Below are 27,639 nucleotides of genomic sequence, written 5' to 3'. Positions count from 1 at the left end.
TAAATTGTGTTAGTTTTATATTTTTCTATTCGTTATATTTTATATTTGAAAATAACTATTGATATATATTTATAAAATCTTAATTAATCATATTTTTTTTAGATAAAATTATAAAAAAAACAATACCTTTTTTCTAAAACAAATTTTGTATTTGTAGTAGAAATGATACTTTCACTATGAGATTTATATATACATATACTTTAATATGTAAAATATTATAGCATGCGCACGCATGTAGATTATGGAATAAAGAAAAGGTGGTTGGAAAGAATAAATGTAGAATTTTTGTGGTGAAAAGAAAAAAAAATATCAATATAGAAAAAATTAATGCAATAAATAATATTAATTGTAAAGAATTATATTTTTTAAAAATTGAAGGCCTATTTGTAGCTTATGTAATTATAGATTTACTTATAATAAAAGAAACTCTTACACCGGCTCGTATCGCATAACTATCTTGATCGATTTATTTTTCATTTATTCTATAATGGAAGCTTTGATACCTGTAATAAATAAATTACAAGATGTGTTTAATACTGTTGGTGCTGATGCTATACAATTACCACAAATCGTAGTACTTGGTACACAGGTCAGTTAAAACTTTTTGAATGATGAAGAAAAGATTTATAATTTGTAATTATAATCTTTATAATTTTTAATTTATAATCTAAATTAAAATTTTTTCCCTAAAAGTAAAAATACATTTGAATAATCATAAAATTTATTTAATTGATTTATAAATAATTTGATTTATAATTTTTTGTGAATTAAAAATTTATTTATGATATTGATATGTTGCAGTAAATATAATTTTGTTTTCTAGAGTTCAGGAAAATCATCTGTAATAGAAAGTTTGGTTGGTCGATCTTTCTTACCAAGAGGTACTGGTATAGTTACTAGACGTCCTTTAATATTGCAACTTGTTTATACACCTAAAGATGATCGTGAACATCGAAGTGCAGAAAATGGAACATTAGATTTAGATGAATGGGGCACATTTTTACATACTAAAAATAAAATTTACACAGATTTTAGTGAAATTCGTAAAGAAATAGAATCTGAAACAGAACGTATGGCTGGATCTAATAAAGGAATTTGTCCAGAACCAATTAATTTAAAGATATATTCAACATCAGTTGTTAATTTAACTCTCATTGATCTTCCTGGTATTACAAAAGTACCAGTTGGTGACCAACCAGAGGATATCGAAAGTCAAATACGACAACTTGTTTTAAAATATATATGTAATCCTAATTCTATTATATTAGCTGTTGTTACTGCAAATACTGATATGGCTACAAGTGAAAGTTTAAAACTTAGTAAAGATGTGGATCCAGATGGAAGACGTACATTAGCTGTTGTTACTAAATTGGATCTTATGGATGCTGGTAATTTTTATTAGTACATTTATTATTATTTAAAATTTTTATAATTTATTATAATTTGTAAAAATATCATTGTATGATATTGTAGGAACTGATGCTATAGATATATTATGTGGAAGAGTTATACCTGTAAAATTGGGAATTATTGGTGTAGTTAACCGTTCTCAACAAGATATAATGAATAATAAAAGTATTCAAGATGCATTAAAAGATGAAGCTGCATTTCTGCAACGTAAATATCCTACTTTGGCAAATAGAAATGGAACTCCTTATTTAGCTAAAACTCTAAATCGTTTATTGATGCATCATATTCGGGATTGTCTTCCAGAATTAAAGGTAATACAATAGAGAGTTTTTGAATAAAAATTTGCCATACATAGCTAGAAAAACTAAAATAGGCATAATTTGGTAGAACTTATATTTTTTAAAAACAGACGAGAGTAAATGTGATGGTTTCACAATTTCAAACCCTTCTTAATTCATATGGTGAGGATGTTAGTGACAAAAGTCAAACTTTACTTCAAATAATTACTAAATTTGCAAGTAGTTATTGTTCCACAATTGAAGGAACAGCTAGAAACATAGAAACAACAGAATTATGTGGTGGTGCTCGAATTTGTTATATATTTCATGAAACATTTGGAAAAACACTGGATTCCATACATCCGTTGGCGGGTCTTACAAAAATGGATATTTTAACGGCTATTCGAAATGCAACTGGTCCAAGACCTGCTCTATTTGTACCAGAAGTTTCCTTTGAATTATTAGTTAAACGACAAATTCGAAGACTCGAAGAACCATCATTACGATGTGTAGAACTTGTACATGAAGAAATGCAAAGAATTATTCAACATTGTGGTACTGAAGTACAGCAAGAAATGTTGCGTTTTCCAAAATTACATGAACGTATTGTTGATGTTGTAACGCAATTACTACGTCGACGTCTCCCACCTACTAATCAAATGGTTGAAAATTTAGTTGCTATAGAATTAGCATATATTAATACCAAGCATCCAGATTTTCATAAGGATGCAGCTCTTGTATCATCTTTATTAAAAAATTCTAATGTAGATCATATAAAACATAATAGGAAAATTCCTTCTACTACAAATACCACATCAAGTAATATAACTTCAAATGAAGCAGTAAGTAATTATTAATAATTTTCATAATCATTAATAATATTCATTAATTTATGTTTTGTTTGTATTAATATTTTTCCTTATATTAAACACTGTATTTATAATATATAGATAATATATATATAATAAATATAATAATTTTATGTTTGATTAAATGATGTAATATTTAAATATTTTAGTTTTCTAATCAATTTGTTCTGTGTGTTATGTAACTAACACATACATATTTCTAACAGAATGTAAAATCAATTAATAATCAAGAAGAAGTGGCATCTTTACCTGAACAGAATAAGGATCAGCAAGGACATCAAATGGTTTTAAGCAATTGGCTGTTAAATAATCTTATACCTCAAGGAAGAACTGATTCAACTAGTTCGATTGATAATTCTCCGGTAAGAAATCGTGAAAGCAGTACTTCTCCCCATCCAAATCCAAGTTCAAATCCAATAATCGAAGTACAGAAAGCATCTTCACAACAAAAACCTGTAAATCTGTTACCTGAAGTACCGGTGCAAACATCTCGTAAACTGAGCGAACGAGAACAACGAGACTGTGATGTGATTGGTATGAATAGAAATGAATTTTTTTTTTAAAAATTATTTTTTATATTATTTATTTATATACTTTATTCTTTACAGAAAGATTGATAAAATCATACTTTTACATTGTACGAAAATCTATACAAGATAGTGTACCAAAAGCTGTCATGCATTTCTTAGTTAACTATGTAAAAGATAACTTACAAAGTGAACTTGTAACACATTTATATAAATCACATCATGCTGAAGTTCTTTTAAATGAAAGTGAACATGTTGCTGTTAGACGCAAAGAAGCAGCAGATATGCTAAAAGTATATATTTTCATATCTATAAATGATAATATTTTTTTTATATAAATTAAAATTTTAAACAATTTATCTATATGTTTTTATTATAGGCATTAACACAAGCTGGTCATATTATTAGTGAAATTCGAGAAACGCATATGTGGTAATAGAATTTATCTATTATTTACATGATCAGTTTATAGTTCAATTTAGACAGTTTGGTGGTTTAATAAACTGATAAATGAAGTCACATGTATGTCTAAATACTGTATATAATTTGTATTTTTCATGCAAATAATGTTTACAATTATAATAGTTTTTAAGATTTTTTTTAGTTTTATTTCATTGATATAAAAAATAAAATAAATTACACCTGCATTTATAATAAATTTCGATATTAAATAATCAAAATATTACCATTTATAACAATGTTACCATAATTTTATTTTAAAAGCTTTTCTAAAGTTATGCAAATATTTACATTAAAAAAATTAACTTTTTTTTATAAGAAATGTAAAAGCAAATATAAACGATCATAGATATAAAACAGTTTGTTATATTTTGTAACATTTTGCACTGCATGAAAAAATTAAAAAATTAATAATAGTTAATGTAAAAGATAATAAATCTTATTTATGATTATTTGTGATACAGATCCAAAGCTATGTGTATGTTGTGTGTTTACTCATGTGTGCATATGATATATATTATATATGATTAGTAATTTTTATTGACTTTTGTTATTGAGAGATACAAGCAAATTGATTGTAACACTGTATAATACATTGTTGTGTTTTGATAGTCTCCATATTAGGTGTGATAAAAAATTTTTCAATAAACTGTATATGCTCAAGTAATTGAAGAAGAGGCTGTTCATAATGGCCTTCATGCATTTTAGAAATAGCATTTAATCTTTTTTTAACTGATTTTTCAAGTTGATTTTTTATCTTTTTTAAATTAATTGTCTTACAATTACATTGTTTGTTTAATACATTTTGCATATGTTTTTCATTTAATGCAATTATGCCAATAATTTCTGAACATGTTTTGCATTTATATTTCATTATTTCGGGTAACGGATATTGCCAATTTTGAATACACGCATCACATGTACATAAAAAACGATATTTTTTCCATAAATATTCGATTCTTGATAACTTGTTTTCACTAAACCAATGTGGTCCATAACAATCAAGAATTTCTGTACCTTTACCAACAAAACGTAACGTTCTTACTACAACTATTCCTGTAAAAAATTATTCATAAATTTAAATTATTCATAAATTTATTTATAATATATAAAACATAGAAAATCATTTATTAAGAACAATTTTTACCTGATGGATAAGTATGACGAACAACATTTGGATAACAACTATGATTTATAAGGCTAACTGAAGGATAAATTGCTCCACCTATTTGTTTTGGTTCCCAAATATGTGTTTTTTTATCATATATATTTTCCACAATTTCATAAGCATTACAATTTATAGCCTGTAAGTGATGCAATATTGCTACTGCTAAGGAGATGAAGGATTCTTTTAAATAAACAACATCCATTTTACTCAAGACAAAAGTAAAGCATTTTGCCAAAAATATAGCTTCGATAGCACGAATAAGATTTGTTTTAGGTTCCATTTTTGTACAATGAGTTTCTAAATTTAATATAGTACGATAATCGTAAGGACTATAAATTTCATTTGTTCCTAAATTATTACGTTCTTTATTTATATTTGTAACATAACATTGAAGGAAATTATTGTTTAGAAAAGGAATTTTTTTTTTTTCGATATTGTTAATTTGTTCAATTGAAGATAAAAATCCTGAAATTATCATTCTATAAGCTAACAACAAATATGAAGTATTTCGTTGTATTTGTTCGGAATCATTTTCAAAGAAAGCATCAAATATGAAGCATTCATACTGATGATATATTTGCCACGCTTTACTACGACATTTTTCCGAACAAAAAGATACCTGTATAAATTTAATCATATTTTAGAATTAGTCAATATATTAGCAGATTAAAGTACAAAAAAATAAATATAAAACAATAGAAATGGATTAAAATTATTTATCCTACTAACTGTTTGACAATAATAGCAAGGAATTTTAACACTATTACTCGACATTAGAGTAATATGACAATGTAAACAATTTCTACCAAGTGCTTCTTTATTTGTACTGAAAGCAAATGGTGTTTCAACAATAAGAACAGATCCTGCTTTGATGTTCTTGGTAGCTATAAGATGTCGACCTCGTTTTTCATCAAATTGTAAAGTAACAGCATCTGAACAACTTTTAAGAATAGTATGTTGTTTCCCATTAAGAATAGGAATTATTGATGCATAATTTGCTATCTCGAAGGAAGTATTTTGATTTTTGCTGTACTTTTTACGCAATCTTTTGTCCTGAGAAGATGATTCTTTCAAACTTTTATAGCATTCACGTTCTAATTGCATACATGCTTTTTTATGTTCCAAAAAACCGTTTATACTTTCAGTAGTTGTATTGTAAAGATTTTCAGGAAGTGCAAGCATGCATTCACAATATTTTAAGCATTTTACAAAAGCTTTCGAATTATAATAATAGTATGCGCAATCTAAAAGCGCATCTAGAAACAATTTACTACTTACACTGGCCTTAAACAGTGTTTCGGTAAGGATACTACTTTTATTTGTTTCTTCGTGCACAATTCCATCCTTAACTATCATTTCGCGATTTTTATTACAAAGTTCTGCTGCTTTAATATCATCCTTACCCTTATATGACTCAATAATTTTTATATTTTCAATACTCGGTATGCTTATAAGGACTTTTATCATTTCTTCTCTATCTCCATTTTCAGAAAATTTCTTGAAATTATTTGCATACGGTTCTATGACAGCATCATAAGCAATTTTAAAAAATTCACTAAAGTTGATATATCTATGAAAAATTTCAATTATAGCATATTCATTATATATATTCATTATCGATACATAATATAATTGATATAAATAATTTTTCTTTTTTTGCATAATTTTAATAATTGTATTATATGATTTTACATTTTTTATTATTGTAAGTTAATTAAAATTAAAATATGTATTATATTTATGGAATATTCTTAAAAAATTGATTCTAGAGATCAAAACAAATATAAAATATACACAAAAATCGGTTAAATTATAGACAAATGAAGTGAAACAAAATGAGGGTGAGACTGATTTCCTTATATCGCTATTATATTTTGTTATTCATTTATTTCATCTAATACGAATTTAAATTTAAATAAATTAATAAAAAAGCTGCAATTAATATTTTTATATAATAATTTTGTTTTTTTGAACTCTTGAATTAACCCTTCAAAAATATTCTACAAATATATATATTAACAAACTATAGTTCAAATAATAATTTTTATGTATTTTTGATGATAATTTTTGATGATAATTTTTTTATATATAATTTTTTTATTATGCAAATTAAAATTTTTTATTGATTTAATTTATAAATATATTACTTAATTTAATTTTTGGAACAAATAAAATATATTTTTTTAAGTATATGAAAATTCATAAGAAAAGTTATTTACTTACCCTTTTGTGACAGACATGATTGTTTAAAATATTAATAAATTGTGTAATTATACTATTAAATTAACACTCGTATTTTTATTATAAATAGAAGACAAATGAGCTGCGATAAATTCTAAAATTAGATATTAGATTTCGTACTGGGATATATTCATGACACATTTATATTTATATTTATATTTTAACTTAAGATTATTAAAAAATATAATAAACAAATGAAATAAAATTATATTCATTATCAGTTATATCATTACTAATATAAAAAAATCTTTCAACATTCTAATTAAATTATATAATGATAATTTAATAGCAATATATATATTTCAATATTTTCAATTATGAATTCACTTCATTTATGAATTAAAATATATATTTTCTAAAATATTTAAAATAATGATAAGTTTTTGGATATTCTGAGTTATAATTTAAACATTGTTTGATACCATTTTTTTACAGTTGATGTCACTAGTGTAGTATAAGTAACCATTAAGAGTAAACGTCACATGATAAAAGCGGGTGTGAGCGCTTTTCTCTTAATTTGTATATAAAGTTTTCTTATTCTTAACATTTATGAAAGTACATTATTAAGTTATATTTTAAAATTAAAGTCAATTATTTATTAAAGTTTTTTCATTTTTCTTAAGAATTACATAATAACAACGAAACAAAAATACCACAATGAGATACATTTTGGGTACTACTTTTGCGGGTACTGCTTCAGCAACAATTCTAGTATTAGGTATTGACTTTTATTTATTTCTTTTTAAATAAAATACGAAAAACAATTAATTATTTAAAGAAAATAAAATTAACTGTAAATATTACTATCGATTAAAATTTATATATTTTAAAATTTTCTTGTAGTATTGTATCATCTATTTACTGGAAAAGGTGAACGTGTTAGTATTGCATGGTAAGTAAGCACATTTAAATTTGGTATTTTTTTTATTTAAGACTATAATTAAAAATATTGTTAAGAGAATATTATTAGGTTTTTAGAAAATACTTCACCATATATGTGGGCAACTCTTGGTATTGGACTTGCAGTAGCTTTATCTGTTGTTGGTGCTGCATTGTAAGTTTAATTTTTTTATAAATAACTTATATTTATATGTGATATAAATTTATTATTTCAGGGGAATACATACAACAGGAGTTTCAATTATTGGAGGTGGTGTAAAAGCACCAAGAATTAAAACAAAAAATTTAATTTCAGTAATATTTTGTGAAGCTGTAGCTATTTACGGTTTGATTACTGCCATTGTATTATCTGGAATGTTAGAAAAATTTACTGCTGAAGCTATTCAGAAGGAAGAAGTTCGTGATCAAAATTGGTTTGCTGGTTATTTAATGTTTGGAGCAGGCTTAGCTGTTGGTCTTGTTAATTTATTTTGTGGTATAGCTGTTGGCATTGTTGGTTCTGGTGCAGCCCTTTCTGATGCAGCGAATTCTGCTCTTTTTGTTAAAATTCTTATTGTAGAAATCTTTGGTTCTGCCATTGGACTTTTTGGATTAATTGTTGGAATTTATATGGTAAGTTATTTAATGAAGATACTTTTATTTTTTAAAATTCTAATTAATTCATATAAATTTGCAGACATCTAAAGTAAAGATGGGAAATAAAGTATAAATTTAAAATAAATAGTAATATTATATAATATCCATAAAATATTTTTTAGATTCATTATCTTTCATCACTTAGTGATGATTGAAATAAAAATATAAAAATAAAAATAATTATTAATTATTATATGTTTAAATCAATTTAAAATTGTTATATAAGATTAATATTTTGTTTTTATATTGAACAAATATATATAGTTTAGTTTATTAGTTATGAATAGATTTTAATTATTAATTTGAATAATTTTTACAACTTTTGGTTATAAAAATTTTTGTGTATAAATAACTATTTTTAATATTGTAAAATTCATTATTTCAATAGAATCTTTTATTTAAAATATTTTGAATATGATCATAACATACTTTCTTGAATGCTTTTCTACTGTATATATATTTTTTAACTATAATATTATATGAAATAAATATATGATATGATATATGTTTCATATATAAAATATAAAATATACTATGTATAATATTATTTATGAATTGATTGTTTTTATTAGATAATATAAAAAAAAGTTCTTTAATAAAAATATAAAAATTCTTAACAAATATTATATATAAATTCAAAGCTTATATATATATATATATATATATAATCAACAGTATTAGAGAAAAATTTTTGTTATCCTTGATATGTAATAATTGATATCTAATGATTGATTATATATGATACTATCATTTTCCGTAAACCATTATAGAATGAATATTTTTAAATGCCTTCTCTAAGCACTTCACATATTCACTAGCATTGCTGTTACTTTTATAACTTGTCACAATAGTTCCCAATCTTTTATCTTGTATCATGTATCTAAACATTAAAGTGATTGTTATATGTAGATAAAATATTCAAAACTATATATGTTATCAAATTGCAAATGATATATTTGTAAAAATAATAAAAAAAACTCACCCAATTCCATATCCATTTTTTACTACTGGTCCGAAACCACCAGCATATATAATTGGATCTGAAAGAGTTGATGTAGATAAAATATTATTATTTATATTATCATATGCAGAATCTTCAAAAATAGCTGGTTTTAAAGAATTTGAATATTCCCAAATTTTTTTTAATGCAAATAAATGTCTATCGAATCCTTGTCCTATAAAAAATGATATAAATATATTTTTAATTACATTTCTTCATTATTTTTCTATCAATGTTCATTAATATAAAATTGAATAATAATTTAATATATGTAACATTTTAAATTATATGTAATATTATAATTACCCATAGCAGCTTCTTTAGAAAGTTCACTATGAACTTTACTACAATTAATTATTAAATTTTTCAGTTCAGACATGGATAAATTATTATTTTTCTGAGCTATGGCTTCACATGCTCTTTTTGTTTCCATTGTGCATGATCTAAGAGTTTCAGTACGACCATGTTTAAATGCAGCTGTACTACAAGATTCATATGTTGGTACTACACAATTTTTTTGATAATATATAGCTAATTGAAAAGCTAATTGCATAATTGCATCAGAGCTTAAACCAAATCTTTTACATTCATTTTTACCAAAATCATTAAATATTATATGATCAACACTTAGATTTTCAATCCATTTTTCAAACTTCTTTTTTTGTGTATACACAATATTTTGTATTTTACTATCTACAATAAAGTTGAGTTTTTCCACTTCTCCTTTTTGAAGGTATTTCATATCATCAGCACAAAATTTTGGCTGTTTTGTAATATCATATTTTACATTCTTAAAGAAGAGAAAAAAATTAAATACTAAAAATTTTTTAATTCATTTCTAGAAAAAGAAAAAATTAATATTTACTTTAAGAAATCTTAATATAGCTACTCCATCTCCCCATGAATGTTCAAAATTTATTCCAGCATATCCATCTTGTGTAACGATTAAAGAAAATGATTTATCAAACCATCTGTTTGTTCCATCCGCATGGAGATATATCCTAATTAACTCATTATAGTCAGTGCCAACATAAACATCATCTAATATCACTACAAATATAGCAGAATCTATTTTTTGTAAAATTTCTTGGTTACCAATTTGTGATAAATATGTTCTAGTTTTGGCCCAAAAATCACGTTCTGATGTTGTAAGTATACCAATAGGACTTTCATTACTTAATAAAGTATCTTCTAAAATAGATTTTAAGCAATTAGCTATTATATTTGGTTGATAAATATAACCATTTTTATCTATTACATCAAAAGAATAAAAATGTCCTTTCCTCATTACAATTATGTGTCTTCCAATTGTATTTTCATAAATTTCATCTTTTACTGATTTTGGTAATCTCGTTGTATTAAATAAATTATGATATTGTGACATATCTAAGGGAAACGCCTAAAGTAACAAATTTTTATCAAATTTTTATTAAATGTAAAAAAAATTATTCATTTATTTTTAATTGTGATAAGATTATTTTACCTTAAATAAATAAGCTCCATACCATCTAAATTCAGAAGGAAGAAATCTTGTAATAATATGAAATATATTATTATGAGCTGTTTCAGATTTTAAATAAAATATTTCTGGTTGTAAAATATTTTCTTTTAATGACTTCATAAATCGTAATGATGATATAATAAGATTTGTAGCTTTTACTAATTGTATATTTTGTTCTGAATTTGAGTCTGGTTCAAGAACTAAGAAAGGATTATAGTTGATAGGTAAAGGTTTACGATCTCGTAGATACATATCAAACCATGGTTCACTAATATAACTAGTATTACAATTTTTAGCATCTTTTTCAATTAGTTCCTTATGTAATTTAATACCATCTTTAATCAGAAATTCATTAACATAAATTGCAGTTTTCTTTAATTGTTCTTTAGATAACAATGGTCTTTGTGCATTTAAATATCTTCTACATGTATCTTCTAATTTTGGAATAGGTAAACGTGGTAGAGATAATTGAAAATGCATTGTTGGAGTTTTACTTTTTTCAATATATTGATATTCTTCATTTTTTTTTGTAGATATTCTTCTAAAATAAATATACATATATTTTCACATTATTTAAATATATTTTATAGTTGTTAATAATAATACAATAATTAAATATTGAAATATAGTTACCTTGATGTTTGTAATAATAATTGTACTTTATCTTGATCAATCTAAAATATAAATATTAATATAAATATTAATTATTCTGAAATTATTATGTTAATTATATATTAAAAGTGTTAATATGTGAAATTTATGAATCTTACTAGTTTCTTTTCAAAGTAATTATATTTTAATATAAAAGATAGCATATTTATTTTATAATTTTTATTTACAATTACACGCTATATACAGAACTTTATAAAAAATATGTGTAATAATATAAAATATTTGTATAATATAAAAAGTAAAATATTAATAGATAAAATATATTTCCTTGTATATTTTTATAATACTATTAATTTAAATAGATAATAGCCTAAACTTTATTTCGAAGCACTAAAAATTATTAATTCTTTTTTGTGCTTTCTAATAGTGTTTGATAATTAGAATCCAAAAATATTAATTTTAAGTTTAGAAATTCATTAGTTTAAAAATTATTCGTATATAAAATTAATGCTTTTTAAGCATTTTTTGACAGATTACAAGACACCATATTTGTTTATTTTCCAGTTTGTCCTATGAGCGGAGTTACTGTCTGCATGTGAATGACAGCCATTAAAATCCATTAAATAACATCTTCAAAATTACTGAGTTGGTTAGGTCAACTTCTTTTTCCGGCCGCCTATGGCGGCCGGTAATTCCAACAATAATTATTATTTTGGTAAGTTATTTTTATTTCAATATCGAATCAACTTATATCGAATAAACAATGTTGTAATTATATTATTATATTTTGTGCGAACTAATCAGAAAAACAAAACTTGTATAATCTATATAGCCAAATTTGACTTATCGCGCCGAAATAGTCATTATCTAAATGCAATTCATACCTCCGTTCATTGGACGAATTGTGAATATAAATCAATAAATGATATTCTAGTCATTAACTTTACATATGAATAATTTTTGAATCAGTGAATTCCTAAACTTAAAATTAACATTTTTGAATTCTATTTATCGAAAACTATCAAAAGGCATAAAAATTCAAAGTAAAATTTAATCACATGATATACAATAATAAAGTTGAAACAAAAATTTTGGTAAATAATTTTCGGAAAAAATTACTTGAATCACCTTAGAAATCATTGAAATTTTTAATAATCGACATTTATAACATACTATATAAAATTATTAGTCTCTATAGTTATATCATATATAGGATGTTAATATATTTATAATACATCTTTGGAAGATCGATTTTAAAGGCTAAAACAAACATAATATTGCAAAAATTAATATTTAAAAATACTTAAAATTTATTTATAAACAGTTAAGCAAAACAAAAAAAAAAGATTTTATTATTATATCATTGTTGCACTTTATTCCTACTATTTCATTTAATTCAATCATTTAATTCACGAATTTAAATTGCTTATAACTTAATAAATAAGCTTCAAACATTTTTGTATTAATTTTGGCTTTTAGAATTGATTCTCCAAAAATCACATATGAATATATTAAAACATATATTATATACAAATATAAAAAAAGATGTAATTTGTTTTAGACATATAAATGTATAAAAATATATAATAATTCTAAAATGTATTTTATTCTAAATTTTTTTTTCTTTTATAATATTTTTCTTTAATTTTCTTTCTCTATTTTTAACAATTTTGAAAATATAATTTATATCAGTTATATAAGACATTATACATGAATTATTTGTAATATTATATTATCTTTTTTCTATTTGATGATAGTATAAATATATATATATATATATATATATATATATATATAAGATTTAATAAATATATATAACTTAATAAATTTTTATAATTTTTTAAATATAAAATTTTATTAAAAATTTAATATATTGTAAAATAATGAATATATTCACAACAAATATTGCAAAAAAATGTATTTAGGAAAATACGTTTTTCAACCAATAGCAAAATACTGTCTGTATAATCTAAAGTGTTTGTGATTGGTTGTTTTAATGAATTTCACGAATTTCCCGCTTTTTAGAATGCTATAGAAGCGTAATGGAACATTTAACGAATATAAATAATATATTGTGTATTTTTCAATTTTTTTTCTCAAGATTTATCAGAATCTTGTACGATTTCTCTTGATACAGTTAAAATAATTTCAGTGATTGATTAAAAATGTGCCTTAGAAAAATGTTAGATATATCATGAAACTTTTGTGCCGAAAAATTTACTATATTTGTGAATATGTACATTATAATCAACGATTTTAGTGATGTGTAGTGAAATTCAACATAATACGGAGTGCCAAAAACAACAAAACTAAAATATAATTCATTGATATTATATTGTTTGATAAAAAATAAGTTATTATTATGAATGTAAAATCAGCATTAATATCATAAGAATGTAAGGTTAGATATACGTTATAATTTACATTCTGTGTTATTATTTCTTAATACATTATTTTGTTTATATGATAAAAGTGTTTAAATAAATCAATAGAACTAGAAAAAATCAACAATATAAATAGTTCAAGGACATTCTTCTTCATCATTTTCATTCAGTGCATTGTGCAGTGTATACAATCTCTAAATATCTACGTGATATGTTTCTACTTTGATTACTGCAAGAAATATAAACATGTTAGTAGAAATAAATTAGTAATTAGGATTTGATATTTTGTATAATCCATAATTAATGCAAAAATAAAACATAAATATAGTTTTATATATTTAATATTTTGTAGGGCAGATCGAGATTATGATATGGGTCCAGCTACAGAAATGATGGTAAATGATTTTGATGATGAGCGGACTTTAGATGAAGAAGAAGCTTTAGAAGGTAGTGAAGATTCTCACAACGAGTTGTCCAACTTACAAAAGGTATAATTCTGAGGTGAATAAGTTAAATATTTAACATATACAATGTTTATTTTGTAACAAGTTTCTGATCCCAACTATTCTAGGATCAAGCCTGTGAAATGAAAAAATCAAGCCCATAAATAATTACAATTATGATAAGTTTCTACAACACTTTGGACTCAAAGTGCGTTCTCGTAGTGAGATTCGTATGTTTAGTCTGTTTGTTATATGTGGCATGGTAATCATTTGTGTTTTTGTCTTCTTTCAGGAAGGTGATATGCCACTAAAAGACCTACTTGCGATGTATGGATACGGGGATCCATCAACGGAAAATTCAAACAGTTCAGACCGAATGTTAATTCCATCTGGAAGCGGTGATCCAGAAATTGAAGGACAATATTCAGATAAAGGAGATAATGACGCAGATGATGATGAAGATGATGATGAAGCGGATGCAACTAGTAATGAACCAGATCTCAAGCAATTTTATACAGAAATGTTAGTAAAAGGAAAAGATTCGTCGTCATTAGTATCAGGATCAACAATGAAAGGAAATAATACCAATAGTGTAGGTACTGGAGATAATAACAGACGACATAGAATTCATGACGATGATGAAGATGATGAAGAAGGTGAAGTGGAAGAATGTTCTATGATGGATGGTTGTAGTAACAATGAAAGTACAAGAATGACTTCAACTATTGGTAATACTGCTAAATGTAGCAGTATAACCGCACTTGCTAGCTGTACAACAAATGATAATACTGGTGGTGGAGTAGAAATTAATGTTAGCAGTGGTATGGTAGATGGAGGAGAAGATGGAATAGTTAGTAGTGGTATAGGCACATCAAGATTACTAAGAAGTGTTTCACGACCACAAAGCGAAGAAGAAGAAGATGATTGTGATTATAGTCCAGATGAAGAAGAATGGAAGAAGACAATCATGGTTGGTATTAATTATCAAGCAGCTATACCAGAAGGTCTTTGCCATTATGATGATGCTTTACCTTATGAAAATGAGGATAAGATGTTATGGGATCCTAGCCATATACCTGAAGAGGAAACTGAAGAGTTCTTAGAACGGGCACAATTACCAGCTGTAAAAGGTGGTTCTCTTCCTACAGGGTCACATATCAGAGATGATGAACAAGCTTTATATTTATTGTTACAATGTGGCTATAATCTTGAAGAGGCATTAAGGAGACGAAGAATGAACGTCGTACCACCAACGGATGCAGTTAGTCTGTGGTCAGAAGAAGAGTGTCATAATTTTGAATCTGGATTACGAAGTTATGGAAAAGATTTTCATCTTATACAAAAAAATAAGGTATGCATCATGTATAAACTTGAACTATTTTATGGTACTAAGAAATATTTATATAATGTAAATTATTATAATAGGTTAGAACGCGATCTGTTGGAGAATTAGTGCAATTTTATTATCTTTGGAAGAAAACAGAAAGGCATGATATATTTACATACAAAGCTCGTTTAGAAAAGAAAAAATATGCTTTGCATCCTGGTATCACGTGAGTATTTTCTCTATTTTATAATATTAATAAAAAAAAAAATATATATATATATATATATATATATACATATATATATATACATAAAAAAAAATATACGTTTATAAGTTTAAATTATTATAATAATTATATATTTTTTTCTTTTTCTTTTTTTTTCTATTAAATAAATTTGTAATCAATTAAATTTTGATCGAATTATATAGTTTCTATTGTTACATTTTTATGTTACGATTGAAAACTTGAAGTATGACAAGATCGTTGAATCGTAAGCAGGGACTATATGGACCGATTTCTGGAAGAACAAGAGGGTGTTCGCGATCGTAGCAGTTCACCAAACGTTCATTGTTTACTATACGGTGATGCGAAACGACAAAGGTCAACCGTTAGTGTTCCAAATAATGAGGAAGCAAAATCAGCGGAACCATGGGATGGTTCTGTAATTGATTCTTTAGCAGACTCAAATGGACCGACGCCAGTACCACCGCCACCCCCACCTCCACCTCCACCACCACCGATATCAACTGCTGTAACTGTATCTTCAGGTTCTGTTTCAACTATATTGTCAACATCTATATATTGTACTGCGACAACTCGCCATTCCGATTGTTCACCGTCCGATTCTAGCTATACAAATCCACATATGTGGTCGAATTTGACATCTCGAAATCATTCTACCTCCTGTATCGTAACGACGATCTCAATAAATACGACAACAACAAGTACTGTTCCAATGGTTACGGCCATTGGAATTACAAGCACGGTTACAAGCAGTTCTACCATCACTTCTACTGCCTCTAATAATTTTTATCGCTCGCGAGTAACATCAAGAAACAATGATGTGCATGATACACCATCACCAGAGAACATTTTACCTCATTTACCTCCTTAGCGTCGAACACGACTTTCAGGTTTCCAACCTGGAAGGTGTCAAATGTCTTGGTGCGATGTGATTTATTTAACACTCGCGTTATCATTATCGTCATAACATATAATATTCGTTAATACCACGAATTATATTTTTATACTATATCGTAATATGATTATTAATTTCTATAGCGAAAATAAAAAAAAAAGAAAAAAAAGTTTTTCGCGAAATCGAAATAAATGATAGCAAATTAAGTAAAATTGGAAAAATAATTGATTAGATTAAGTGGTATGAACATAAATTACTACAGCTTTTTCCATACTTTCTGCTTTCTACTTTCCTATAACCATTCCTGATCCTGTAGATTTACAAAAAGAATACAAGTTTAAAATGTGTCTAAATGATTCGCATTTTCAGATCTATAAATAATTAAATGTTATTAAAGCGAATGAATGATACAATTATAGAATTGTAGTAACAGATAAATTTATAAAAAATAATAATCGTTATTTAAAACACGTATCTAATTCTTGATTGTACAAAAATTTACGATTTACAAATCTGAAAGAAATAGGATTTTGGTAATTTGAAATGGTTAAATTAAATGAAATTTGATGAATATATAGTTCTTTTTTTTGTATTTTCATCAAGGATGCACAATATGTTAAATGACTTTTTTTTTATCTCAATCATTATTTTATCCACACAAAAGAAATTTTAAGTACATTTGTGAATCCTTGCAACTAATTTTTTTATCCTTTACACATATCGAAAACATAAAATTATAATAAAAATTGTTATTTTATTGTAAATTCCAACGTATGTTATAAATCAGTTTTTTATGTAGTGTTAAATTTCTTTTTGCTTTTTTCTTTTTTTTAAATTTAAAGCACATATATTTATCGAAATTCCATGTTGTTATCGATATTGTGTTAAATCTAAAGATTCTACAACAGTTTTAAATAACTTTCCCATCAAAGGTAAAAATTGTATGTTATTAATATTAATTGCGTATTTTCCTGTAGTATGCACATTCTCTTTGAATATAGTTCCTTGTATTTCTTTTAATCTAGCGGGTAAGATAGTTTGATTGAAGTCAACAGTTTGTTGAATAGTCCTTATACTTTTAGCATCAGAATTGATTAATGAACCCTTAACTTGCCAGTCATCAGGTGTACCTCGATGTTCAAGAAAATCGAAGAAAACTCCTAATTCAGTCACTGTTTCGCGCGCTATTAGTTGTCGATCTCGAAGAGCGATTCTTGGACTTCTAACTCCTTCCAGAGCTTGATACAAAATCAATACGAGATTAATTTCAAGAGCGAACCTGGTATTATTTTCATCCATAGATTCAAACCAAGGATCGCTAAATTTTTGATATTTTGCTACAACAGGGCTATCATTATTTGATATTCCTTTTGTTACATGTCTACCACTTGTTAAGGCTGTTGCTCTTGAAAGAATAGTATTTTCACAAATAAGAGGATCGTAGGGTCTCCGTACAAGTCTTGGACTGCTTAATAACGGTACAGTTACATCTAAGCCACTTACATATGCCAAAAATTCACTTCCTACATTAGAAGAAGATCTTGACGTGGAACCAGATGCCGCATGAATAATCCTTCTAAGATCTTTGCTTGAATGCATTCGCCGATCTTCTGGTGCAGCATGTTCCCATTCTTTCTTAGCAGAATCTGTTTTATCTGTTTGCTTACTAAGCGAAACGGACGAAGAACTGATGGGCTGAGATCGATAATGTAAAGCCTGTGTAAATAATTGTGTCGAACTAATGATCGTGCCGTAAGTTAATCGTGGTCCGGAACTCATGCTCATATGAGGTGGTCCAAAATTCATTTCAGCCATTGGAGTATAGCAAAAATCTTGCGTATATATAGTATCTATAAGAGTATTTAATCTCGGTGAAAAATGAACGAAACTTAACGCACAGGTTGTATTTATAATGATCAATTTGTTAACTAACAATTTCAATTCACCGCTTGGCAATCTTTTATCACAAGATTCTAATTCTTCAGCACTTTCCACACTGATACCATCAATAATGAATTTGAGAATTCGTGGTCTTAGTAATAGATTTACAGTGTTATCATATGCCAAATACATACATTTAATTAGAGTCTCACAAACATTTGGTTGTATCGAATTCCAAACATATGGTTGCGTTGCAATAATATGAATAAGAGCAACGAGAGATTGTACCAAATCGGCAGCAAGAAGATCTGCTGTATGTCTTAATAAAGTTGACGCAACCATTAATTGATATTCATGAGAATGTAGAAACATTGTGATAGATTTGATATAAACATTAGGCATTTCTCTAGTGACAAGTCCTATTAAAAATTCAAGGCCAAGTGTATAAAGCGGCCACCAATCCTGACATCGCCATTGTCCATTTGGACAATCGTCATATAATGAATCTAACATACTATTTCCAATGTCAATCGGTGGAATTAAGCTTAGCCATAATTTCGCAATATCATTTTCATTGATCGGATGTAAAGCGTAAGGAGATCGAATGATTAAATTAAGCAAATTAAGAGCAGCAGTGCTAAATCTTAAATATGAATATTTTTGTAAAGTAACACCGATGCACGTCATCAATTCCGGTATCATTTGTCGAAATTGTACACAGCTAGATTTTCGTTGACATTTTGTAGTATTTCGTTCTATATAGGAACGTAATACTTGGGTAACCATACAAACAGCTAAAGTTGCTGGTAAACTTTCCCGAATTCCGCGAACAGTTTCTGCATTTCTTTCTTCGGCATTCTTTTGTGTAGTTACACTATCAATTGTATCTATTTTACAATCGATCTCTTTTCGTTTAACCAAATGATGTTCTTGTTTTCTTCTTTCTAATTGAATAGCAGCTTCTTTTAACTCCTCTAATTCACAGGCAGCAATTGTACAGGAATGTGATAGAAGATATTCAAGACTCGATACATCCTCGCGCAAAGTACTTTTCACGCATTGTACGCATCCGAGAAGCAAAGAAATTAATGTTTGACGTAAAGATTTTCCAAAAGTGCAATAAGCTTGACTAATTTCTTGCATTAATTGTGTCAATCCAGATTTAAAAATTCTGGAATCATCAACGCACATTTGTTTCCAAGAAGTAATACATCGAAGCGATAAAGAAGCTAGCAACATAGTAATTTTTCGGCTAGAAATATCATAAGATTGCTTAATTCGTTCAAGTAGCGATTCTAAGGAACGTTGTGTTATTAATTGTGCTTGTGATACGTTAATAGGATAATTTATAGCTATTCTTTCGTCAGTTAATGTGACAATAAAATTGTACCAAGATTCCAAATTGGTTTCATATAACGAATCTGTAATATTAATATCTCGCTTCTCACAAGGTTTTTGTTTAACAGTATGTATATCATCAAGTATATACATTGCCAACTTTTTCCAGTAATCTTTCGATTTATCCAATAGTTTTTTCAGATTCATAGTAAAATCATCTTCCAATGTGGTACTTTTGAACAACTCTAAAGTAATTATATCTAATAAATGAGAATAACCTTTTGCACCTGGTAATATCTCTCTGAAAAGTGGAGCAAAAAGGTGAGTCCAAAAATTCTCGCGTTTTCGAAAAAAATTTACAAGAATTTCATTTCTATGATACCACATTGCTCGTAATAATGCCATTGTGCTATTATATAATTTGTCGCTAACAATATCGTCTCTTTCATAGATTCGATTTAAATATTTAACTAAAAATTGCCTACACCCTTCAGTAAAAAATTCTTCTACCGATCGAGGAAAGATTCGTTTACATTCTGCTGGATGTACGATATTAAAGAGAGCTTCTGTAAGACCGGGTTGCTTTTCTAGACATACAGCAACCAATTCAAGAATAGCAACTTTGACATCTGCGACACAAGTTGGTGACATAAGACCTCTACGAGAAGCAAAAGTCTCTCGTATAGCTGTACCGTCCATACCCATACAAACTAAAAGTGACATAGATGATCCTTCAGCAAATTTTTTTAATAATCTAACAGCCATTGCTTGTAAAGGTGGACTGAACCAAACATACAAATAATTTACAATTGTAGGTACTATTAAAAGTCCATTTGGTACACGAGGTGAAGAATATAATGCAGCTTCTAATGGTGATCTCTCTCCTATTTCTAAACCCAAGGATTTTCGGAATATAAGTAATCTATTTACTACAGATAAAGCCAATTGTACACTTTTGATTGCTTTGAAACCTTTCCCGCGAATCCAATCTGTTTCTGCCATCATTTTATTATGTAAAGTACGTTCGCCAGTACGAATTAATTTAAGTAAAGCATGTCGTGGTTCTAAATATAGTAAACTATATGCAACAACAAGTTGTAATTCATTACGTATATCCTCTTTTGGTAAACTAGATTCTAGCGCTCTATGAAGACAAAACATGCTTTTTAACCACAAATCAGTTCTTTCCGCATCCGAATCGAAATACCAGAAATCTAATTTTGGTAAAACACCTTGTAATAAAAACACCATGCCAGGTATTTCTATTGTATATAGAGCTTCCTCGTTATATTTTCTGATTAAATATTTTGATAAAATATCCAAATATGCATTCAAGATTGGATAAGAATGAGCGATCGTTTCTATTGCAGATAACCATGACGCAATTATACCACCATCGAAGGAAACGGCTTCAGCAAAATCTAATGTTTTTTGATACCGATTATTAAATCTTGGATAGACACCCGCTCGCATTCGAGATAAAATTTCTTCTGGATATTCTAACACAAGTTCGGATGAAATACTGATGCAAGCTGCAACTATTTTGTATATATACATTTTTTCTTCAGGTAATACAGGATAAGAAAATCTGTTTATGATCTCAAAACTTAATTCCGTTGGAATAACCATATTTTCTCTATTCCATATTTCTATGTGTTTAGCTAATGTTTTTAACAATTTTAAACCTTGTGAAACATGCTCTGGCAAATTTTTATTCATTTTATTACAGCCTGTAATTCCACCACCTGCTTGAGAAAACAGCTGTTCTATTTTGTGATGTAAAGCATGCCAATAACTTGCTCTTTGTCGGAATATCACTACTTCAGATCCACTTGACAATATACGTATATTTTCACATGGACAATCTTCTGATATAGCATATGAATTTCTGTGAATCACACATTCTTGTTCATATGGTTTGAATGGTTTACCATAGTCTCGTTGTCTCGGTACTTCTAATGTTAATGATGGAAGATTATCCAATTCTATTGCGATTTTTTCGGCACTTAATTCTGATGCAGATGCTAATCCAATTGCAATATTTGTTAATGGTTCAAATTCATATGGAAATTGTTCAGCTGCAAATTTATAAATCAACCATAAACCATCATCATGTTCTTTCCAAAATCGCATTGCAGTTTCAGGAAACTGAATTGTAGCAGCAACAGCATTAAAAATATAATTTAATTCATTTTCATTTTCGTCATTTAATTTATCTTCATTAATAAAAGCACATGCTAAAGTAAGAAGGTTATACACACTACTTCGTACGACTTCAGCATAATGAGTTTTTTCACAAATCATTTCGCTATTCATCAAATCTTGTAAGTAATGAAAAACATTTAATTTTATGGCTTTGATACCAAAATGTTTAAATCGATTCAAAGTATCAATATTTTCAGGATCAATGGCATAATTTGCTAACATCCAGGATAAAAAGAGTGGACTATCTTGAGGAAAGTTATCACGAATACATTTTTGTTCAAAAGTTTCTTGCATACTATTTCTTACACTATGTATCCAATCTTCCATATTAAAACTACAAAGAAAATACATTTTTATTGACATTATAATATTTAAAATTTTAAATAAAAAAATAAAAAGTATAAAAAACATACTGTTTTCTAATATCTAATGCTACTATTAGTAATGCTACTTGACTGTATTGTATTTCTTGAATTTTTCTGGCAATTGCTTTTTTATCTTCATGACTTTTTGTACTTGCTAATCGTCTTGGTTCTCCCTGTAAATATTAAATTATCATTATATATAGTGATTTAATAATATTTAATAATATTTAATTATTAGTTATGTAATGCTTACTCCAATACTTTCATAAAACTTCATAAATTCAGTATCTGCGATATGTATATCATGAATAATAACTGTTAATATATGAAGTAATTCTCGCATTTCAATAAGACTACTATTGTATAATCTGTATAAATACTCTTCTGTACATAGCTGTGATCGTAAAGGTGGATTTATTGTTTTTAGCATTTCTATTTGTTTTCGAATGGAATCTAATAGAGTTCCAAATAGTACATCATCAAAGAACTTTGCAAATTCTTTTTGATAGCGATGTCCTTTATCTTCATCTTTATATTCAACCATTAATTTAAGGCACTTTATCAAGGTCATTCTTTCAGAGTAATAAAATTCCCAAATATCATCAATCAATACTTTCATTGATGTAAAATCTATTAGTTGTGATGCAAAAGTTTCCGCACAATTTCTATATTCATATTTTATAAAATTACATACTAGATCCCATGTAATCATGGCATCTAAGTTCTAAAATAAATAATTTATTATTTATCATTTTTCATCAGATAATTACAGAAAAATTATTTGTAATACAATAAAATTTATTTGTAATACATACAAGAAGCGGAGCAAGTTTACTGATTAATTCATACATTCTAGGGGATGGATCATTTTTAGGTATGTTTTGAAGTGACACTTCTGTATATGGTTTAAAAAATAATAATCCCTCTTTAAGAAGTTTAGTTTCCTTTTTAATTTCATCTTCTACTAGTTGTTTTTCACATCGACACACTGTATCCGATATTAAAAACCATAATTCCTTGCAATAACTTAATTTGTGAGATATATATATATATTTTTTTTGAATTACAGAGATATCCATAACATGAAAAATAAATTTATTTTTAAAATTTAGAATAATCTAAAGATAAAACATTTCTTTAATCAAGTAATTAAATATTATTTACTTACGGTAAACTTTCTATAATAGGTACTTCCATTTCCAATATATGGATTTATATTAGCTTATATAAAGCATATAAAATATCTTGTCAATGTCTTATATGAAATTATATATGAAATTCAATTAAATATACTATTTAATATTACTTTTTATTTGATAATAATAATTCAAGATTAATATATATTATAAACAATAATCGAGACATAACCTCGATCAATGTACAAAATTTAACGACTGATATAAACATTCGAGCATCTTTCAGTTAATTGAATTATTGATTTATATATGTTTAAGATAGAAATAATTAGGGACCCTAGAATTCACGTTGGTTACACTGCTATAGATTTCCCGCCAAGAATTGGCGCGCAGTTCATGGATTAAAGAAAAATAATCTTTACAAAACATAATTTTTATAAAAAATAAATACTATTTTTATTACTTTTATTACTAGATGTTTTTTTATTAATTTTAATATGATTAAGAATATACATTTTAAATAATAATATTCAAAATTATTAGATAATAAATTGTTTAATTAAATGAACGAATAGATAAATAGCAAACAATAACATATTTGCATACAATATTTGCAATACAATTTTACTAACAATTTATTGAAAAGTGATGAATTTGCGAACATGAATTTTATATTATTTGAGATAACTTTTATAATTACATGTATAATTAAATGTGAATTTTTTAAGTATAATAGATAACTATATTAAAGAAACATAATGAAAATAATCTGCAAAAATGCGAAATCAAAAATAAATGTTTTTTGTACGGACAGTAGGTGTTGATGATGTTAGATAGATATTAAAAATAAAAATTTATGATTGTATAAAAGAAAAATCATTTTTAAAAAAAATGAAATAGGAAAAAAAGAGCACAGTTATCAAAACATCGATTTGTTTGTCAAATTACAATATTATTGTAATCTGTAATTAGATAATTAGGTAATCATATAAAAACATTAATTGACTAATCTATTCGCTAAATACAATAAACTTTATTTTTTTTTACAGAATTTTATTAAATGTAGTTGATAAAATTTTATCAATATATTTTATGATCATGAATAATAATTTAGATCGGTTATTATTAATATAAGAACAATTTATGAAAATAAATTTAATATAAACTATGTATGTCAGATGCTACGGAAGAAACAAGATTTTTCAGTAGAAAAATATTGGGTAAAGGAATGGTTTATAAGAGAAGAAACGATAGCGACATCAGGGCGCCGACGCGAGGCGTCGAAACGGTCGACGCCGCGTAGACGCCGATTGTTCGCCAGTACACGTTCGTCTTGAACACAGAACGTATCGGTTATATTTATTGCGAAGAAACATTTTTTCGGTTGTGCACGATGTTACTGCTAGCGTGAGTGTATCAATGAAAGAAAGTCAGGATTATTATGAGACCTATTATGCATCTTTCTCTGTAAATAATTTTTTTTATCGTAAAATCAATTTCTCTTTTCGTTAAAGACACACGTTTTCAATTTGTTTTTTCGACGTTCGATTTATCCTATTTTGTGAATTTTGTTTGATAGACAAATTAGAGTACAATAAATATTCGTGAGTTTTATCTGGCCTCTATATATTTCATATTTTCTTTTTACAAAATTTTTTTTAAAATGAAAGAGAAATTTTAATAGGACATTAACAGAAAGTTTAAAAAAAAATCATTGTCAATCAACGACTTAAGTTCAATGTTTACGATAGTTCCAATGTTCTTAGTGTTCGTAATATTCACAATGTTTGGGAGAATCTCGTGAACGTAAAGCGTTAAATCATCGGGGAGCGCAACAAGAGCGCACAGGTTCGGACGGCAACGAACAACTCGACGAATATTTCATCTTGAGTTGTTTCCGTGTGTGTTTTCATAATGTATGTACGTCGCGATTCTTGTTATTATGGATGCATCCGTCGGGAAATATAGTTTCAAGAACGCATAGAATTCTCTGACACGCTTACTTACATGGTGCGCGTTAAAAGTATTTTTACGTTTAATACAATTTGAAATTCGAACGTGTAGTATCATGTATGTGACATTGCGGTTTTTTCTAGGTTCATTTATCTTTTTATATCTATAATTTAATGCTACGATCGCAACGGGATGAGATTTTAAAAATGTTCAATCACAAATTATGATTCATCGATTTATCGAAATGCTCAATCGCTTTCTATTCTTCTTTCGGTTATGAAATCGAATATGACTGGTGAATAAACGATTGAATATATGATTATGCTTCATTAAATATCATCAAAATTAGAAGAATTTCTTCTATTTTTCATATTTGCTTTCATATAATCTCTTTTATCATTGTAGAATCGCTTAAATGAAAATGATTTACAACAATCTAGAAAAACAATCGTTGAACACAAATATTTTTAAAATTTGCAATTGCATACAAAATTTGTCAATATCATGAAATATTGTTAATATAATTATTGAAAGTTTTCTTATTCTTTGATTTGTATTTCAATCGTAACGCTTAGAACGTGTGTTTGTTATTATACCATTATATCATATATCACGAGGGTTGGCAGTGTTTATATACATATATTTTAAAAAAATTTGTAGTGATAAAGTCGATGACTGTATCTTATTTTATAAAAAGAAACTTGGTCTTCTCTTAACGTGATAAAAAAAATTGGTCATTGTCTGACTACGATAGAAGAATGTGCTTAGGTGTGCGATTGACATACCGGAGCTGAGATGTACGTCGTGGCAAATTGTTTCGCGATGAACTAAGTTCGCGATTCAAGAGGCGACGTTTTTGAATTGAGTCCACGATCGTGCGCGACCAAGCAGACAAACGAGATAAAAAATAGAGAAGAAACCGGCGGCGGAGAAGTGAAAAATGAGGGCCTCGTTGCTGTTGCTGGGGGGCATCGTGGTATTCTCGGTCGCAGTCGCGAGAGCTCTCTCCTGTGTCTGTTCACCCTTCGAGTGTGACATTCTCACCGATGAGGATTGTCCCGGAGGCCTCACCTGGGATCCCTGTAGGTAAGCCAAAAATCATTCTTTCTTTTAATATCTAATTATTAACGATTCATTCAATATTTTTTTAATAAAAATATATATCACACATTAGAAAAATGATATGATTCAAAATTTGCATTTATTGAATTATTGTTAATAATTAAGTTAGTAATTAAACTAATTTCAAATTGTGAATTTTAAATTTGATACTTTAATATGATATTTTTAAGTTATATTATAGTTTTTATATCGATATGATCTATTTAAAGTTTCTATTTTTCTAAAATTTTAATTTTTAAATTACGTCATTTTTCTAGCAAGTATGTGATATTTATTACATTTCATATAATAATAAATATAATAATAAATTACAAAAAATATTGGATAAAAATATTTTGCTCTTATATCACTGAAAGTTATTATATATCATTCTATTTATTTATTCTTATCAACAAGAATATCGAACTATAACTAAAATATACAAAATATTTTTGACAATATCATGATCGATATTTAAAATATTATCTCAAATTGATCTTTTAACTTATCTTTCTATCCAATGTCTCGATGTCCAATTTATTTTACGATCTCATTACTTTAGAATTGTAAATCTTTGAGATTTGCTTATTCTTCAAATTGATTTCTCTTACGAAAATTGCATTTTATTTATATTATTTATTTCATTTTTGAACTTATGTAAATGTATTAGTAAACTATCATTTGCGTGATCTTTTATGTATAATCTTTCGCATCTTTTCTATGTATATTTCTAACATTTCGAAATATGTATAATTTATATATATAT

At 26.6% G+C, this 27,639-nt stretch overlaps 7 protein-coding genes across 17 annotated transcripts in view; 4 read left to right on the top strand and 3 right to left on the bottom strand.

Moving 5' to 3' along the window:
- Positions 1–199: 199 nt before the first annotated feature.
- On the top strand, positions 200–3,748 carry LOC122720689 (dynamin-1-like protein). 2 transcript variants are annotated; one of them, XM_043947528.1, is made up of 7 exons: positions 200–589; positions 824–1,388; positions 1,474–1,721; positions 1,820–2,530; positions 2,815–3,091; positions 3,166–3,377; positions 3,464–3,748. In XM_043947528.1, exons 1-7 carry the CDS (start codon positions 488–490, stop codon positions 3,518–3,520), a joined length of 2,172 nt encoding a protein of 723 aa, XP_043803463.1. In that variant the 5' UTR covers positions 200–487; the 3' UTR covers positions 3,521–3,748. The 2 variants fall into 2 exon arrangements, with proteins under 2 accessions (XP_043803463.1, XP_043803462.1); XM_043947527.1 differs by having other exon boundaries at positions 202–589; positions 2,764–3,091.
- On the bottom strand, positions 3,743–7,392 carry LOC122720690 (SET and MYND domain-containing protein 4-like). The gene is made up of 5 exons (XM_043947529.1): positions 7,375–7,392; positions 6,935–7,046; positions 5,441–6,281; positions 4,691–5,330; positions 3,743–4,599 (listed from the first exon to the last, which is right to left on the bottom strand). The coding sequence occupies exons 2-5, from the start codon at positions 6,949–6,951 to the stop codon at positions 4,094–4,096; spliced, it is 2,004 nt and encodes a 667-aa protein (XP_043803464.1). The 5' UTR covers positions 6,952–7,046; positions 7,375–7,392; the 3' UTR covers positions 3,743–4,093.
- Positions 7,393–7,430: 38 nt separating this feature from the next.
- Positions 7,431–8,685, top strand: LOC122720691 (V-type proton ATPase 21 kDa proteolipid subunit-like). Its single transcript, XM_043947530.1, has 5 exons — positions 7,431–7,670; positions 7,796–7,844; positions 7,923–8,006; positions 8,068–8,464; positions 8,529–8,685. The coding sequence occupies exons 1-5, from the start codon at positions 7,610–7,612 to the stop codon at positions 8,559–8,561; spliced, it is 624 nt and encodes a 207-aa protein (XP_043803465.1). The 5' UTR covers positions 7,431–7,609; the 3' UTR covers positions 8,562–8,685.
- A 426-nt stretch (positions 8,686–9,111) lies between these two features.
- On the bottom strand, positions 9,112–12,163 carry LOC122720816 (carnitine O-palmitoyltransferase 2, mitochondrial-like). Of its 2 annotated transcripts, XM_043947818.1 has the most exons (7): positions 12,146–12,163; positions 11,623–11,663; positions 10,972–11,530; positions 10,354–10,887; positions 9,795–10,278; positions 9,471–9,663; positions 9,112–9,368 (listed from the first exon to the last, which is right to left on the bottom strand). In XM_043947818.1, exons 1-7 carry the CDS (start codon positions 12,146–12,148, stop codon positions 9,236–9,238), a joined length of 1,947 nt encoding a protein of 648 aa, XP_043803753.1. In that variant the 5' UTR covers positions 12,149–12,163; the 3' UTR covers positions 9,112–9,235. The 2 variants fall into 2 exon arrangements, with proteins under 2 accessions (XP_043803753.1, XP_043803756.1); XM_043947821.1 differs by lacking the exon at positions 12,146–12,163 and having other exon boundaries at positions 10,972–11,527; positions 11,623–11,659.
- LOC122720815 (mesoderm induction early response protein 1) lies at positions 11,865–17,167 on the top strand. Of its 8 annotated transcripts, none has more exons than XM_043947811.1 (5): positions 11,865–12,316; positions 14,343–14,473; positions 14,721–15,779; positions 15,854–15,981; positions 16,255–17,167. In XM_043947811.1, exons 1-5 carry the CDS (start codon positions 12,280–12,282, stop codon positions 16,868–16,870), a joined length of 1,971 nt encoding a protein of 656 aa, XP_043803746.1. In that variant the 5' UTR covers positions 11,865–12,279; the 3' UTR covers positions 16,871–17,167. The 8 variants fall into 8 exon arrangements, with proteins under 8 accessions (XP_043803746.1, XP_043803745.1, XP_043803748.1 ...); XM_043947810.1 differs by having other exon boundaries at positions 16,252–17,167; XM_043947813.1 differs by having other exon boundaries at positions 14,338–14,473; positions 16,252–17,167.
- Positions 17,168–17,523: 356 nt separating this feature from the next.
- LOC122720814 (nucleoporin Nup188) lies at positions 17,524–24,000 on the bottom strand. The gene is made up of 5 exons (XM_043947808.1): positions 23,852–24,000; positions 23,499–23,709; positions 22,937–23,407; positions 22,732–22,856; positions 17,524–22,652 (listed from the first exon to the last, which is right to left on the bottom strand). Exons 1-5 carry the CDS (start codon positions 23,878–23,880, stop codon positions 17,765–17,767), a joined length of 5,724 nt encoding a protein of 1,907 aa, XP_043803743.1. The 5' UTR covers positions 23,881–24,000; the 3' UTR covers positions 17,524–17,764.
- A 1,508-nt stretch (positions 24,001–25,508) lies between these two features.
- The window catches only part of LOC122720686 (cysteine-rich motor neuron 1 protein), a 275,210-nt gene continuing 273,079 nt past the window's right edge, over positions 25,509–27,639 (top strand). The window contains exons 1-2 of one of the 2 annotated variants that reach the window (XM_043947524.1): positions 25,509–25,735; positions 26,433–26,858. In XM_043947524.1, coding sequence (XP_043803459.1) covers positions 26,713–26,858 — 146 coding nt within the window. In that variant the 5' untranslated portion in view covers positions 25,509–25,735; positions 26,433–26,712. Of the gene's footprint in view, positions 25,830–26,432; positions 26,859–27,639 lie in introns of both variants that reach the window. The other variant, XM_043947523.1, reaches the window with a different exon arrangement.

Source organism: Apis laboriosa, unplaced genomic scaffold, assembly GCF_014066325.1.
Source record: "Apis laboriosa isolate Shangri-la unplaced genomic scaffold, ASM1406632v1 scaffold1321_cov151, whole genome shotgun sequence".
NCBI classification, from domain to species: domain Eukaryota; kingdom Metazoa; phylum Arthropoda; class Insecta; order Hymenoptera; family Apidae; genus Apis; species Apis laboriosa.
This window is presented reverse-complemented; position numbering and strand designations above follow the sequence as displayed.

Bases quoted from the DNA above. Each gene is read 5' to 3' on its own strand.
- LOC122720690 (XM_043947529.1), bottom strand. The intron at 5,331-5,440 runs GTTAGTAGGATA...AAATTTATACAG, and splicing joins CTTGCTATTATTGTCAAACA to GTATCTTTTTGTTCGGAAAA. The intron at 4,600-4,690 runs GTAAAAATTGTT...AATTTTTTACAG, and splicing joins TCGTCATACTTATCCATCAG to GAATAGTTGTAGTAAGAACG.
- LOC122720815 (XM_043947810.1), top strand. From the start codon at position 12,280: ATGGCGGCCGGTAATTCCAACAATAATTATTATTTTG. The intron at 14,474-14,720 runs GTATAATTCTGA...GTCTTCTTTCAG, and splicing joins AGTTGTCCAACTTACAAAAG to GAAGGTGATATGCCACTAAA. The intron at 15,780-15,853 runs GTATGCATCATG...TTATTATAATAG, and splicing joins ATCTTATACAAAAAAATAAG to GTTAGAACGCGATCTGTTGG.
- LOC122720691 (XM_043947530.1), top strand. From the start codon at position 7,610: ATGAGATACATTTTGGGTACTACTTTTGCGGGTACTGCTTCAGCAACA. The intron at 7,845-7,922 runs GTAAGTAAGCAC...GAATATTATTAG, and splicing joins GAACGTGTTAGTATTGCATG to GTTTTTAGAAAATACTTCAC. The intron at 8,465-8,528 runs GTAAGTTATTTA...ATAAATTTGCAG, and splicing joins TAATTGTTGGAATTTATATG to ACATCTAAAGTAAAGATGGG.
- LOC122720689 (XM_043947527.1), top strand. From the start codon at position 488: ATGGAAGCTTTGATACCTGTAATAAATAAATTACAAGATGTGTTTAAT. The intron at 1,389-1,473 runs GTAATTTTTATT...ATGATATTGTAG, and splicing joins ATTGGATCTTATGGATGCTG to GAACTGATGCTATAGATATA. The intron at 1,722-1,819 runs GTAATACAATAG...TTTTAAAAACAG, and splicing joins ATTGTCTTCCAGAATTAAAG to ACGAGAGTAAATGTGATGGT.
- LOC122720814 (XM_043947808.1), bottom strand. From the start codon at position 23,880: ATGGAAGTACCTATTATAGAAAGTTTACC. The intron at 23,710-23,851 runs GTAAGTAAATAA...TCACAAATTAAG, and splicing joins CCTATTATAGAAAGTTTACC to TTATTGCAAGGAATTATGGT. The intron at 22,653-22,731 runs GTATGTTTTTTA...TTTTCTTTGTAG, and splicing joins GCATTAGATATTAGAAAACA to TTTTAATATGGAAGATTGGA.
- LOC122720816 (XM_043947818.1), bottom strand. The intron at 9,664-9,794 runs GTAATTATAATA...CATTTTTTATAG, and splicing joins TTCTAAAGAAGCTGCTATGG to GACAAGGATTCGATAGACAT. The intron at 9,369-9,470 runs GTGAGTTTTTTT...TTTAATGTTTAG, and splicing joins AAAAATGGATATGGAATTGG to ATACATGATACAAGATAAAA.